This window comes from Myotis lucifugus, unplaced genomic scaffold (genome assembly GCF_000147115.1).
Source record: "Myotis lucifugus unplaced genomic scaffold, Myoluc2.0 scaffold_27, whole genome shotgun sequence".
Taxonomy (NCBI): domain Eukaryota; kingdom Metazoa; phylum Chordata; class Mammalia; order Chiroptera; family Vespertilionidae; genus Myotis; species Myotis lucifugus.
In genome coordinates this window covers 1,731,095-1,746,841 of record NW_005871075.1, presented here as the reverse complement: position 1 = coordinate 1,746,841, position 15,747 = coordinate 1,731,095, and the positions used below count along the sequence as shown (strand labels likewise).

The following is a 15,747-nucleotide window of genomic DNA, read 5'->3' as shown; positions in this document are numbered from 1 at the left end:
CCCACCACCACTGCTGTACTGGCAGCCATCAGCCTGGCTTGTGGCTGAGCAGAGCTCCCCCCGTGAGAGCGCACTGACCACCAGAGGGCAGCTCCTGCATTGAGCGTCTGCCCCCTGGTGGTCAGTGTGTGTCATAGTGACGAGTCATTCCCAGTCTTTCTGCTGTTAGGGTCAGTTTGCATATTACCCTTTTACTATATAGGAAAGAGGCCTGGTGCATGGGTGGGGGACGGCTGGTTTGCCCTGAAGGGTGATCCGGATCAAGGTGGGGGTCCCGCTTGGGTTCCTGGCCAGCCTGGATGACGGGCTGATGGCTGTTTGCAGCTGGTCACACCCCCTTCAGGGTGGGGGTCCACACTGGGGTGCCTGGCCAGTCTGGGTGAGGGGCTGAGGGCTGTTTTCAGGCTGGCGGCTACTGAAGCTCCCAGACCCTTTTTTTTTCTCTTTTTAAAAAAATTCTGGGATTTATTTACCTTCTATAGCTGTCACTGGAGCTGAGAGCCGGCTCCAGCTCTGAGGCCTGGCTCCAGCTCTGAGGCTGCGGCTGGCTGAAAGCAGGTATCTGTGTTTGTTTAGCTTCTATAATTAAGACTCTGTTGCCATCACTGGCGCTCTAAGCTCTGAGGCTGTGGCCAGCTGAAAGCAGGTATCTGGGGTTTGTTTGGCTTCTATAATTGAAACATTGTTGTTTCCGGAGCTCAGAGCTGGGCCGCGGCAGGTGGGGAACCTTGGCTTCCTCCATTACTGGAGCAAGCAAGCCTCATGTTCGCTTCAGCTGCGTGGCTGCCGGCCGCCATCTTTGTTGGCAGTTAATTTGCATATCCTGCTGATTAGCCAATGGGAAGCGTAGTGGAGGTATGGTCAATTACCATGTTTGTCTATTATTAGATAGGGTGAGGGCTTACTATTACCATTTTATATTTTTTTTCTGATTGCTCCATTGTTTCTTTTACCTTGTGTTTTTGTGTGTTGTTTTAGTTTGGTGGTTTTCTATAATGTTTTTCTTCACTTCGTTCTTTTTAGTGTTTCATGTCTGAGCTCTGCATTTCTGTTTTGTGGTTACCATAAGGATGGTTTAAAATACGAATTTGAGGAGGGGAGGGGAGGAAAGCATGGAGCTGCCAGAGGCATCTTCCAGGCTTAGATGTCCAGCCTAGGCCATTGGAGCAGACTGCACAGGGATTGAGTCAGAGCTCAAGCTTGTCATGGTAACGTTCATTTGGCTGAAAGCCAGTTTTTAGAATCTTTGTACAAATGACCAAAGCCATGTACTTGTTCAGGAAAAGGTGAGATAAATATATTTCTTTCAAAGTGAAAAAAAGTATATATATCAGTTTGAAAAAATAGTCCTGTTTCTTCTGATAGCATGTTATCTTCATTTGCCTATACCGGTTCCACCAGTTACCTCATCCTATTTATATTTGGATTAGCACAAATTATCTTTTTTTATATTGTGTGTTTGTGAAGAAATAGAAGTAGCTATAGTTGTTTTCACTGCTTTTCCCCCCTTTAAACTTTATATTATAATTATATGTTTAGTACCCTCTTCTGAAATGTAGTTGCATTTTCTCTTATTCTGTCTGTGTGTTTCACTTTACTCAGTTTTATGTACTTTTGTCTCTTTGTTTCAGGTAGAAGAGCCCCTTTCAACATTCCTTGTAGTGCAGGTCTTTTGGTGGTCAGTTCCCTCAGTTTTCGTTTGAAAGCCTTTATTTCTCCTTCATATCTAATGGATAACTTTGTTATATGGAGTATGATTGTCTTGCTATTACCATCTTTTGATATTTTGAATATATCGTTCTGCTCTCTCCTGTAGAGTTTCTGCTGAAAAATCTGATGATAATCTGTTGGTTTTTCCTTTGTAGGTTACTTCCCCCTCAACCCACTGCCTTGAAAATTCTTTCTCTATTATGAACCTTTGACAGTTTTAATACTATGTATCTTGGAGAGAAGTTTTTTTTGCATTGAGACAGTTAGGTGTTCTGCTAGCTTCTTATGCTTGTGTGTTCGGTTTCTTCCCTAGGCTTGGGAAGGTCTCGTCGATAATTTATTTGAATAGGCTCTCTGTTTCATTCTTCATCTCTTTTCCTTCTGGGATACCCAGCATCCTTATGTTGCTCTTTTTAATGGAATCAGACAGTTCTCGTAGAGTTCTTTCATTTTAAAGATATCTTAGTTATCCTCTTCCATCTGAACAATTTCTATCTCCAAGCTCACTAATTCTTCCTTCCATTTGGTCTTCTCTATTTCCAGTGCTTTGTAATACATTCTTCATTTCATTTTAGTTCTTCACTTCCAGAATTTGTTTGGTTCTTTTTTCTAGTTTAAATCTCTTTGTACAGTATGACTTTTGTTCATTTATTTTATTCTTGAGCGCATCAAACTGCCTTTCTGAGTGTTCTTGTATGTCATTGAGTCTCTTTAAGATTGCTATTTTGAATTCTCTTATCATTTAGTTCACTATGACTTTGAGTTGGGTTTCTAGAGAATTTCATTTTTTCTGTGATACCTTGTTATCTTGGTTGTTCATGGTACTTGATGGTTTCTTCTCCGGTGCATTAGAATAGTGAATACTTAATTAGGTACTGTTTTGATTTTAACAATTCAACATGTTGATAATAAAGGTCTTTCTTTAGTTTTTCAGTAGAGGGTGCAATAGTGCAAGTTTTTTTCTCTAACATGAGCTGCTTGTGCCTCTCAGGTCCCAGTAGGTGGGGACATTGCTATGGTTGTGGGAGTCGCTGCCTGGGTGACTGGTGTGGTGCCCTCGCCGTATTCAGGTTGCCTGTGTCTCAGGGCACCACCATCATTGGGGGGAGGTGGCAGATGAGGAGACCCCGTTCATTAGCTAATCATGCTGCTACCTGGCTCCTTGGGCAGCTGGCACTGCTGCACTGTGTGTGGGAGGCTGGAGATGTGTCTACTGCTGCTACCAGTCTTTCTGGTGGTGAGAGCACCACTGTGCTTGGGGGAGGGAGCCGGATTCTTGGTGCTGACACTGCTGCTGCCTCTCCTCTATCATAGTCTGTGTTGTGAGAGGTCATACGCTGTCTCCTCCACTGTTACTCTGTTCACTGCGGCCACAGGCTTACCCATGGTGGCCAGGGAAGAGCAGGTATAGGCACTGTCTCTGTTCTACCCCCCCAGCCTGCCTCCCGTACGTCTTATAATATGCCCACCTTCTAATGTACTAATGTACTGATGTGTGGATCTCTTAGGTATCCTAATGTGTTGAGCAGAGGAATGTTTGTGGGATTATAGGTGTTTGACTAGTTGTAGATTTAAGGAGAGATACAAAGAGGCAGTCATACACTGCCGTGATGCTCGCCTTATCATTTGCCTAACAGTATCTTTCAATGAGCAGAAGTTTTAAAAGTTCGATGAAGTACATTTTACCAATTTTCCAACTAGTTCCTCCTTTCTATATCCTATGTAGAAAATATTTGTTTATTCCAAGCCTGCAGAGATTTTCTTTTCTTTTTCTTCAAGATGCTTTGAGTTTATAGTTTTTAGCGTTTACGTTTAGGTCTGTAATCTATTTTGAATTACTTTTGTGTAGAGTGTTAAGTAAGGGTTGGAGTTATTTTCCTCCCTCACTTTTTTGGTTTGAGCACCACTTACTGAGGTCTCTTTTTTTCTCATTGACTTTCCTTGGTACCTTTGTTAAAAACCAGTAGAGCAAATATGTGTGGGTTTATTTGTGTACTTTCTATTTTGTTCCATTCATCTTTTTGTCTATTTTTATATCACTACCTCACTGTCTTGATTACTCTGCCTTTATATTAAGTCTTGAAATAAAGTAGTGGATATCCTCCAACTTAATTTTTTCTTTTCTAATATTGTCTTGACTACTATATGTCCTGCATTTAAAAATTTTAAACATTACTCCTGAAGAATTTTTTTTATCCAATACCTTTTTACACAGTTTTTATGAAAAACATTTTCAGGTTGGTTGCATATAATTAAAAATATATAGAAGAGTACAAAGGAGACTGTTAAAATCTTCTGAAATTTTACCACCAAGGGGAAAAAAAATCACCATTTTTGTGGTGATACTTTTAGACCTTCCCCTCCCTTTCTCTGTCCCTCTTTCCCTCTTATCCCCCTTTTGCTCTCTTCATCCCCACAAGGAAGGAATGAGGAGGGAGGAAGAGACGTAAAGGAATATTATTTGTAATTTTTATAGCCTTATGATTTTCCATTTTGTTGAATAGGTTTTCCTGATAGCACTTTAAGGTCTACATGACTAATTTTTGTTTTTTAGTTCTCACCCGAGGATGTGCTTAGATTGAGGGAGAGAGAGAGAGAGAGAGAGAGAGAGAGAGAGAGAGAGAAAGAGGAGGGGAGGGAAACATTGATGTGAGAAACATGTATTGGTTGCCTTCCGTAAGTGCTTGAACATGTAACCCAGTGTGTGCCCTGACCAGGTATTGGACAGGCAACCCTTTGGTGCAAAGGATGACGCTCAACCAACTGAGCCACTCTGGTTGATTAATTTTTAATGGCAACATAGTTGTTATGTATCACTGGAGGCCCGATGCATGAAATTGGTGCAAGAGTAGGCCTTCATAGCCGCAGCGGCTGCCTGGGTCCATCCCTCGCAGCCACGGGCCGGCTGCCTGGATCTGTCCCTCACAGCTGCAGGCCGGCTGTCTGGATCCCTCCCTCGCAGCTGCAGGCCAGCTGCCTGGATCCCTCCCTCGTGGCTGCCTCCATCCCGCAGCTGCAGCCCAGGCTTCGTCCAGAAGGACGTTCGGTCTAATTAGCATATTATGCTTTTATTATTATAGACTAGAGGCCTGGGGCACAAAATTTGTGCATGGGGGTAGGGGGAGCAGGGGTCCCTCAGCCCGGCCTGCACCCTCTCCAATCTGGGACCCCTCGGGGGATGTCCGACTGCCTCTCGCAATCCGGGACTGCTGGCTCCTAACCGCTCACCTGCCTGCCTGATCGCCCCTAACCGCCTCTGCCTCACCCCGCACCCGGGATCCAGGATTCCCTCTGGCTGGTCGCAGGCACCCAGGACCCGGGCTTCCCTCCCTCTGGCTGGCCGCAGGCACTGAGGACCCAGGTCGGCTTCACCCGGGCTAGCCACAGCAGCAAGCACTGGCGCCTGGGACCGTGGGGTGGGCAGTTTGTCCCTCTCCCAGACCACAGGCACAGGTGCAGCCATTGGCACCTGGGACCACGGGGTGGGCGGCTTGTCCCTCTCCTGGGCCGCAATCCCAGCCACCGGCACCCCGGACCGCAGGGCGTGCAGCTTGTCCCTCTCCCGGGGTGCAGGTGCAGCTGCTGGCAGCCGGGACTGCGAGGAGGGTGGCTTGTCCCTCTCCCGGGCCACAGCCCCAGATGCCGGTGCCTGGGACCGTGGGGCGTGCAGCTTGTCCCTCTCCCGGGCCGTAGGTGCAGGCGCAGCTGCTGGTGCCCGAGACTGCGGGGTGGGCGGCTTGTCCCTCTCCTGGGCCGTAGCCTGGCTGGTCCCCATTCTTCTCTCGAGAGGTCATTAGTGCCTGGCTGGTCCCCATTCCTCTCTTGCGAGCTCATTTGTGTCTGGCTGGTCCCCATTCCTCTCTCCCCAGTGTTGAGTGTCTGAGCAGTTACTGCGTGATGGTGTGACAATGTGAGGGTGTGACGACCATTTGCATATTAGCTCTTTATTATATAGGATTATATATATGAGCCAAAATATTTTTACCTATTCTCTACTATTTGATAATTATTTCAAAGTTTTTGCTACTATAAATAAAACTTTTGGATAAAAATGCATAAGAAGTATGTTTGTTGAAAGTACAAAAAAATTAGAAAAATTTAAAATTCATAAACATAGTATATTCATAAAATGAAAAAGGGGTTTTTATTGGCACATCATACTTTTATCTTTTATTTTTTTAAATTAAATCTTCATTGTTGGAAGTATTACATGTGTCCCTTTTTCCCTCCATTGACCTCTTCTAGCCCGCCTTCTGCCCCAGGCCTTTACCGCCCCCTTGTCTGTGTCCATGGGTTATGCATATATGCATACAAGTTCTTTGGTTGATCTCTTCCCACCCACTCCCGCCTTCCTGCTGAGATTCCGCATTCTGTTTTATGCTTCTATGTCTCGATCTGTTTTGTTCATCAGTTTATTTTGTTCATTAGATTCCACATATGAGTGAGATCATGTGATACTTTATTCAGTTATTAAGATGGTATTGGCCCTAGCTGGTTTGGCTCAGCGGGTAGAGTGTCAGCCTGCGGATTCCGGTCAAGGGTTGTGGGCTTGATCCCCACTAGGGGGTGTGCAGGAGGCATCCGATTGGTGAATCTCTCTCATCATTGATGTTTCTATCTCTCTCTCCCTCTCCCTTCCTCTCTGAAATCAATAAAAATATATTTGAAAAACAAAAGGTGGTATTTGTTTACTTTTTGAGGAACATATTCATGATATGTTTATGGAAAAAGAAATTAAGAAGCAGTATGTGTGCTATACCTTTCTTCTAAAATAAATAGGGAGTAAAGTGCCTGTAAAGGACATATGCTAAGACCTGTGGGACTTTGTGTGAGGTTGGGTCATGGAAATGAAAGGTGGATATCCTTTTTCTGCCTTTGATAGTTGTCTAGAGTCTTTTCATTCTTGTCTTGGATGTCTTTGTGCTGAAATTAGAATGCTTTTTTGAACACTTATGGTCTTGCATTTAGGCAGTTGTCAGTTTGGTAGATAGTGATGTACTTGCTTCTCAAAGTACGTTTTTCTTTTGCCTCACCTAACTTATTTAAGCCTTAGCTTGTGGCTTTAAAAATAAATAAATAAATAAATAAATAAATAAATAAATAAATAAATAGTTAATCATCACTTGAGGATATTTTTCCATTGAGTTTTAGGGAAAGTGGAAGAGAGGGAAAGACAGAAACATTGTTGTGAGGGAAACACGTCGATTGGTTGCCTCCTGCGCAAGCCCTGACCAGGGCTAGGCTGGGTAGGAGCTTGCAACCAAGGTACGTGCCTTTGACCGGAATCGAACCTGGGACTCTAGTCCACAGGCTGATGCTCTATCCACTGAACCAAACCGGCTAAGGCAAAAAATACATATTTTTTTATTGATTTCAAGAGAGGAAGGGAGAGGGAGAGAGAGGTAGAAACATCAGTGATGAGAATCATTACTAGTAATCAGCTGCCTCCTGTACACCCCACACTGGGGATCGAGCCCATAACCTGGGCATGTGCCCTGACTGGGAATTGAATCCATGACCTCCTGGTTCATAGGTCAGTGCTCAAACAATGAGCCACGCCAGCGGGCATGAAGATATTTTTCCATTGGTTTTTAGAGAGAGTGGAAGAGAGAGGGAAAGACAGAGAGAAATATTTATGTGAGAGAAACACATTGATTGGTTGCCTCCTGTACAAGCCCTAACCAGGGCCCCAGGCTGAGGAGGAGCCTGCAACTGAGGTATGTGCCCTTGACTGGAATTGAACCCGGGACCCTTTGGGTCACAGACCGACGCTCTATCCACTCAGCCAAACTGGCTAGGGCTTATTTTCTGGAAAAATGAGATGCCTTGTCTTTCTGATGATTAGTTCTGAACTTCATTTTGAGTTGCTAATGAGGCTCCCAGTCGGTTGCTGATTTCTGAACTTGCTGGCCATGGGGAGTGCACAACTCTGTGTCGATTGTCCTGTGTGCCACAGATGAGCTCTAAACATGATTTCTGCTTCATCAGAAAGCCTTAATTCAAAACCTTTTTTTCTTTTGTACATAGGTCTTCCAGCATTTCTTTGGTCTCTTTCAGTTCCATTCTCTAGGAAAAATACATCACATATAATAAAGCCTTGTTTAAGGGAGTGTCTTTTCTGAACTTGTTGGAGACTAAGCAGATTGAATCAGTGATTCTTTATGAGTAAAAGTGATTGTATGTAACTATGAAACACACTAATGATTTCTACTTAACCAATCCTAGCCTTTCTCATTTGTATAGATTACTTTGTTTTGCCATTTTATGTTTTTAAAAAGTAAATATTATGCAATTGCAGGTTTCTTTTCTGGTGGCAAAAGATGCAGAAATGCATAAAAGTAAGCTGCAGTACTTCATGGAACAATTCTATGGAATCATCAGGAACATGGATTCAAACAGCAAGGATTTATCCATTGCGATTCGTGGATATGGACTTTTTGCAGGAGTATGGATCATTAATTCTCTCTTAATTTTAGTTTTATTGGGAGTATTTAAAGAGATATAATTTATTGCATTTTAAAGTATGTCATACTTGAGATAATTTTGTTGTTATTTGCTTTACTGTTAATTTAAAAAAAATTTTTAAATTGATTTTAGAGAGAAAGGGAGAGAGAGAAATAGAAACATCAATGAATTGAGAGAATCACACCTCCTGCACACCTGACACTAGGGATTGAGCCCACAACCTGGGCATGTGCCCTCACCGGGAATCAAACCATGACTTTCTGGTCCATAGGTCAGTGCTCAACCACGGAGCCATGCAGGCCGGGCACTAGTAACTTGTTTTTTCAGTGCCTACTATGTACGAAGATTCTGTGTGTGTTATCTCAAATCCTCATAACTCCCCTCCAAGCTTTTAGGAGTATTATTTCACTTTACAGATGAGAAACAGCTCTAGAGGAATTGAGTAACTTACTAAAGGACATACAGTTGATAATTGACAAAACCAAGACATAAATTTAGGTGTGAAGACTAGAAACAGCATGTGTTTTTCCACTGTGCTATGCTGCCTCTTATTTATGAAGTAAAATTATAGTTGATGGTACTCAACATTTTAAAAATAGAAATTCTAATGACAGAAGGAGCTATATATAAGAATAATGAGAATAGCCATAGTTATTTCCCTCTTAGTGGATCTCTGACTTCTCTTTTATGGAGAAAATCACTTGCTACCTCTCTTTCTACAGATTAATCTTCAGTGTCTACTCCCTTGTTTCAGAGAACGAGAGGGCCTTTTTCAGCCTTCCACTGTCACTATTCATTTCATCCTGATACTTCCTCATTTGCTTCCATTTGTCTCTGTTAGCTCCTTTAAAATACTTAGGGCAGAAGAAACATTATATAAGACGCCTCAGCAGTAAATGAGAGCATGGAATTTTGAACTGAACTTCATACACTGTGGTCTAACCAACTTCAACTTGTTCAATGTAGTTAGATGTGTTCACAGTGTAACTAGAGCATGATAGACAAGGAAGGCAGGAGAGAGGGCTCTAAAGGAGAAACTAGTCAGATCCTTAAGGAGGCCGGGCTAGATCTGAAGGCTAAATCTGAAGCTGGGTAGTAGCGTTATCAGATCTGTGAGTTACAAAGATGGCTTACAGTGTTCGGTGTGGAGTAGTTGTGTGTTCCAAGTTTGAATGTAGTTGTCAGTCTCTTCTGGGTGACTAGCCTCATGGGGACTGGGACTGCGTCTTTTTGTCTTTGATACCTACTATCGAAATAGTGTCTTGAACAGTGATGGCGAACCTATGACACGCGCGTCAGAGGTGACACGCGAACTCATTTTTTTGATTGATTTTTCTTTGTTAAATGGCATTTAAATATATAAAATAAATATCAAAAATATAAGTCTTTGTTTTACTATGGTTGCAAATATCAAAACATTTCTATATGTGACACGGCACCAGAGTTAAGTTAGGGTTTTTCAAAATGCTGACACGCCGGGCTCAAAAGGTTCGCCATCACTGGTCTAGAATATAGTTGAAAATCTAGATGCTTTGTGTATGAAAACTTATTTAGAGTGTATTTACAGATTATTTAAAACATTTTTGTAAGATATACTGTATTTTATATCTCTATTCTCCATTAAAAACCTTTTTAATATTTAGTTTATAATCATGGTGTAATAAGACACCTTAAATAGCATTATTTTGATATTGATAAGTTTGATAAAGGTTTCTATTTACCTTTCCTAAAGCCTTGCAAGGTCATAAATGCAAAAGATGTTGACTTCATGTATGTAGAGCTCATTCAACGCTGCAAGCAGCTGTTCCTCACCCAGATGGACACTATTGATGACCACATTTACCAGATGCCAAGCTTCCTCCAGTCTATTGCAAGTGTCTTGCTTTACCTGGATACAGTAAGTGGAATAATTACTTAAACTGAGCATAACTTATTTAATCTCAGTTCTTCAATAACTTAATGGAATTGTATGAACAGTATGCACTCAGTACAGGCCCCATTATGATCAGGGTGACATTTTTAATTAGTATTTTGTGTCAGTGGAATTATAGTCATGAAACCTGACTTTTTGTTACCCACAGCAGGAAAAGTTATTTGTTACTCTTTCTGCCTTTCTAAAGGTTAATTAAGATCGCTGCTTGGGATAGAATTTCATTTTAAGTATCATTCAGACAGTTTTTCTCTGATTTTTAAAAATGTAATCACAATAATAAATGTTAAATTTATTAGTAGATATAGATAACAAAACAGGTTTTTTATTGATCTAATAGTGTCTAATGGGTTGTAATTAATTTGAATATTTGTGTTATTCCCATATTTATTCATTTCCTTCCCTAACTTTTAGTTTGCTCTCCATTTCTAATAGGTCCCTGAGGTGTATACTTCAGTTCTGGAACATCTCATGGTGATACAGATAGACAGTTTCCCACAGTATAGTCCAAAAATGCAGTTGGTATGTTGTAAAGCCATAGTGAAAGTTTTCCTAGCCTTAGCAGAAAAAGGACCAGTTCTCTGGAATTGCATTAATACTGTGGGTAAGTTTGGAATTCACTTTTGTTTTCATAATGAATAATGAACACTTAACATGTTTTATGATATAGATGAAGAACATCAGGTTGCCAAATTCTTTTGTATCTTTTGATGTCTCTTGGAGAACTCCATATATTTTGGTGGACCAAAATCTCTTTTTTCTATGCTTTTTTTGAATCTTTTTTTTTCTCTTCCTTGTGCTTCTGAATCTGAATAGTACAGATTTAACAAACTCTAAGTTTGTTAAATTAAAGATTTTAACAAACTTAGAAAAAAAAATTGAGAAGTAAAGTTATGTTAATAAAAAGGATGACTATCATTTTTGTTGTTTGGTTGTAGTTTTCATTGTTTACTTCATTTTTGTTTTTGTTTTCTTTTTTTCAGTGCATCAGAGTTTAATCAGAATATGTTCTAAAGCAGTGATCCTTCAAAAGGTAAATTCTGAATCTAATGTTTTGAAAATTAGAACTTTGTCTCTGAAAGTTAGAAATGTTTCTGGACTTCGTAGTCTGTAATATATAAAAGTGGCCTTTTTAGTTATTAGCCATGCTGTACAATTTGGAAAGTTAGGATTAATAGCTCTATATTTTTTTCAGGCGAATAAACTCCTAAGTTATGAAATATCCTTAAACATATTTACTGTTATATACAACTTTTTACAAATAGGGAATATTTTTTTCTCTTGAAATTTTAGGACAAAATACTTAGGTGTATTATGGAACACATCTTACTTAACTTGAAGTTACAGGATGAGATGAGAGATAGGCCTGTATAAGAAGGTGAGGTAAAAGCCTTATAACACATCCCATGGATATTGTTTTTGAAATATTAGCACATCACTCTTTTAGTCCCAGTGAGAAGAATCCTGCTTTCAGCTTGCCTTTTTATTATGCTTTCATAATGTATTATCTTCTTCAATCATACTATAGTCTCCTACTGGTAGCTGATTTAGCTTAGAAAATTCTGAAAATCAGGAAGTTCTGGCAGCAATGCTTAACTTTGTGACTTCATTAGTAAATATTGGTGTGATCTCTTCCTGTCCAGGGTGCTGAGTCTGAATTGGAAGACCATCGTGCATCAGGGGAAGTTAGAACTGGCAAATGGAAAGTACCCACATACAAAGACTATTTGGATCTTTTTAGAAATCTTCTGAGCTGTGACCAGATAATGGTAAAAATGACAACTTTAAAGTCATAAAATACCCTTGTTCCTCTGTATTATGTGCATAGTTTATACACTTAAGAATTATTTATTTCAGAATTATATTTTTCTGACTTTTAGTCATTTATTTAGAAAGTACTACAAGTAATAAGAAATCAAAACAGTGTAAGTTAGGATAAAATGAAACTAGAAAAAAGTAAATTAAAAGGAACAAAATTATTGGTCAGTGCAGTGGAAGAATATTTCAGAAAAAAAAAAAGTGATCAGAAGCTTTTAATCTTTCTGCAAATTAAAGGCCAAAGGAAGAAATGGGCTAGCTACCTTTGCTTCCAGGGTCGAGTAGTAAGAGGATCGAGAGAGGAAAAAACCCAATGTGACTATTCCCGCATAGTTTCTCTGGTGAGATAGGGCTCTCCTTTGGAGTTTTGGGTGCCTGGTTAGCCACCACTGCCATTGCCACCACCACCACAGCAGGATTGCCTGGAAGCTGAAGCCGTTAGAGAATAAAACTGGGCTTTCCTCCTCTAAAAAAAATAAGGAGCTAAATTATAGAGAACTCATTTAAAATTAATTACTGAGTGCATGTTTTAGCTTTAAGTATTAGTGTAATGTAGTTGGTGCTGTTTTTCTTTCTAATAGATCCAACCAAAAATATAATAGAGCTATTCTTATTTGTTAAAGATGAAGATAAATCCAATTGACTTAATAGGTATGAAGGAGATTGGTGCACAGCTATTATTTATATCATCTATGATTAGAGTAATGCCTCCTGCCTAATATGTTTCTAAGCAGATGTTTTAAAGCCAGGTTCTGGCCACCATTTTAACAGACTGACAAAGCATTAACAGACTAGAAAAAACAATTTTTGGCAGTGGATGATTTCTATTCTGTGACAAATCTCAGGAGTTTTTAGTTGTTTTCTTATTGAGGTAAAATAGCAGTGTTAGTAATTTTACCTAAAACATTTTTTTCTTATATGAGGTTAAATAGCCCTATATTTTGAGGTTAAGTTCCATAGAATATTTGACTGAGTCTTTACTCAGTAATTGGCCTATATTTTTGAAATGGTAAAATAGTTTCACTTTTAGAGAAATGATAGATGATGCTTTTAAATCCATTCTGAGGATAGATATATATTTATCTAGATCAGGGGTCCTCAAACCTTTTAAACAGGGGGCCAGTTCACTGTCCCTCAGACCATTGGAGGGCCGGACTATAGTTTAAAAAAAAACTATGAACAAATTCCTATGCACACTGCACATATCTTATTTTGAAGTAAAAAAACAAAACGGGAACAAATACAATATTTGTATTTGCATGTGGCCCTCGGGCCGTAGTTTGAGGACCCCTGATCTAGATACATGTATGTGTGTATGTGCATATGGTATGTGTGTATAGTATGCAAGTGTATACACACAAACACACAAATTAATTGGGGGAAATGCTTTGATAAGGATTGGCCTGAATCTTCTTATTTATTACTATGTACCTAGTATTTGCTACATGACTAGATAATAATATTATCTGACCAAAATGATATTGTCCTAATAATTTAGGAAGGTGTCTACAATTTGAGCTTGTAAACTTCCAGATAAGTCTGTTACAGTTTATACAGCATTTTTATAATACCTAAATATGCATGTACATCTGTATATATTTTAATGCATATTTAGTACTAATTTTGATACTTTTATGGACAAAATTTTGTTTATGATTTTTTTAAAGGATTCTGTTTTAGCAGATGAAGCATTTTTCTTTGTGAATTCCTCCCTTCAAAGACTGAATCGCTTGCTATATGATGAATTTGTAAAATCTGTTTTGAAGATTGTTGACAAATTGGATCTTACACTAAAAAAACAGAATGTTGGAGAACAAGAGGTTAGAATTTTTGTCACTAATAATTTCGCATCGTTTTTATACCAACTCTCTTTGTAGGTCTAGCACATTTGTAGAGTGTGTAGAAAATTGGTTTCTTCCACATTAATATATATTATTGATACTTTTGTAATAGCCTAATGCAGTGTCGGCAAACTGCGGCTCGAGAGCCACATGCGGCTCTTTGTCCCTTGAGTGTGGCTCTTCCACAAAATACCACGTGCGGGTGCGCACGTACAGTGCGATTGAAACTTCGTGGCCCACGCGCAGAAGTTGGTATTTTGTGGAAGAGCCACACTCAAGGGGCCACAGAGCCACATGTGGCTCGCGAGCCACAGTTTTCTATCTGATAGACGAAACAAGTATACAAGACGAGTGTGGATGGGAGAGTTGGAAGGGGTCGACCTCAGCGAACGTACCGTTTTTAGCAAAAGGCCAGCTTAGGAGTACCCTAATTAAGTTAATAATAATGTACCTACCTATATAGTTTAAGTTTAAAAAATTTGGCTCTCAAGAGAAATTTCAATCGTTGTACTGTTGATATTTGGCTCTGTTGACTAATGAGTTTGCCGACCACTGGCCTAATGTGTAGCAAATGTTATCACTAGATTTTTCAAAAGTAAGTAATTTATGTGTTTAATATGTTAAAAGAATTTTTGTGTGAAAAGTTGTGTACTTCGCTTCTTTTATTATTTGTTCCTTAGCAATAGTAAAACGTCAAGTCCTATTTTGTGCAGAGGTGACTTTGCAGTAGGATAAGGAAACCTGGTATTCCTCTTCTTTATAGCTAAGGAAACTCCCGATTCAGGTGCACAGTATTAAATGTGTTCTTAAGATAGTAGAATATAGACCATAGTCAGGAAAGGACTGTTGTCTGTACCCAGTTTTCATGGCTTTAGAGTGCTAGCTGGGAGTTGCTCTGCTCTTACTTGAGGAGTTTTAGCAACAAAACACTATGGTGGGCCCAGTGATTTTTTTTTAAAAACTAGATTATGCTTGTTAGAGTTAATGCATATGTGTGATGCTGCAAAGTTAGGTAAGAGATAATGGGGAGGATATGCAGAGGATAATAAAACAGAAAAGGCCGTTTGTCACATTGACTTAATAGTGCTTGTAATGTTGAAATTTTTATGCTGGTTGATGGGAACACCAGTGTGTGTTTTACTGCTTTTTGTGCTTTGTGTATGTATGAAATAATTTTAGCCTGAATTTTATAACACAAACTCAGTGTGTAACTTAATAGTCAGTTACTATTACTTAATACTGTTAATTATTCCTGTTTCTTAGTTTGAAACTTCCAAGTCCATTATTATTGATGCTTTCTATAAACTTTAAGTTTGGAAATTCTACCTCTGTCATGACATCATTGCTAGCTCCTTTAACAAATGATACTCCTCCCTTTGTATTTTTGTATCCATATCATTTTTTATCACTTTATTTTACCATTTCCCATATATCCTTTTAAAAGAAAAGATTTAGTATTTTCTGTGAGTTCTATCATTTTTCTCAAATTGCAAGCTTTGAGGACTCATCTGTACTTTTCTCACTTTTGCATTCCTTCCTTATAACATCAGACCTTGGCTGTGAAGTCAGTTGGTCAGTTATATGTTGAATGAATGTGTGATTGACTGGTATAATGTTTGTTTTGGTACAATTTTTAAGGATGAAAATGAACCCACTGGTGTTTGGGTGATCCCGACTTCAGATCCAGCTGCTAATTTGTATCCTGCTAAACCTAAAGATTTTTCAGCTTTCATTAACCTGGTGGAATTTTGCAGGTATTTTTTTTTAAAAATTCTGATTATTTAAGAGAGAAAATTGTCAGTCATTGGCTATAATATAGGAAAAATTATTATATAGCTATAAGAAATAAAATAGCAAAAGACTTAAAAATCTAAATTGCTTCTATGAATTGTTAAAATATTTTAAATGTACTATTATCTTTATATTTAAAAGATCCTCAAGTAGGAAACAAAAAGGATTATAGATATACCTAAAAATATTATA

The 15,747-nt window shown here is 39.2% G+C and overlaps 1 protein-coding gene across 1 annotated transcript in view; it reads left to right on the top strand.

Moving 5' to 3' along the window:
* The window catches only part of PRKDC (protein kinase, DNA-activated, catalytic polypeptide), a 187,828-nt gene that overhangs the window by 19,163 nt on the left and 152,918 nt on the right, over positions 1-15,747 (top strand). The window contains 7 exon segments of the mRNA XM_023751911.1: positions 8,009-8,155; positions 9,908-10,072; positions 10,541-10,709; positions 11,089-11,138; positions 11,749-11,874; positions 13,591-13,743; positions 15,403-15,518. Coding sequence (XP_023607679.1) covers positions 8,009-8,155; positions 9,908-10,072; positions 10,541-10,709; positions 11,089-11,138; positions 11,749-11,874; positions 13,591-13,743; positions 15,403-15,518 — 926 coding nt within the window.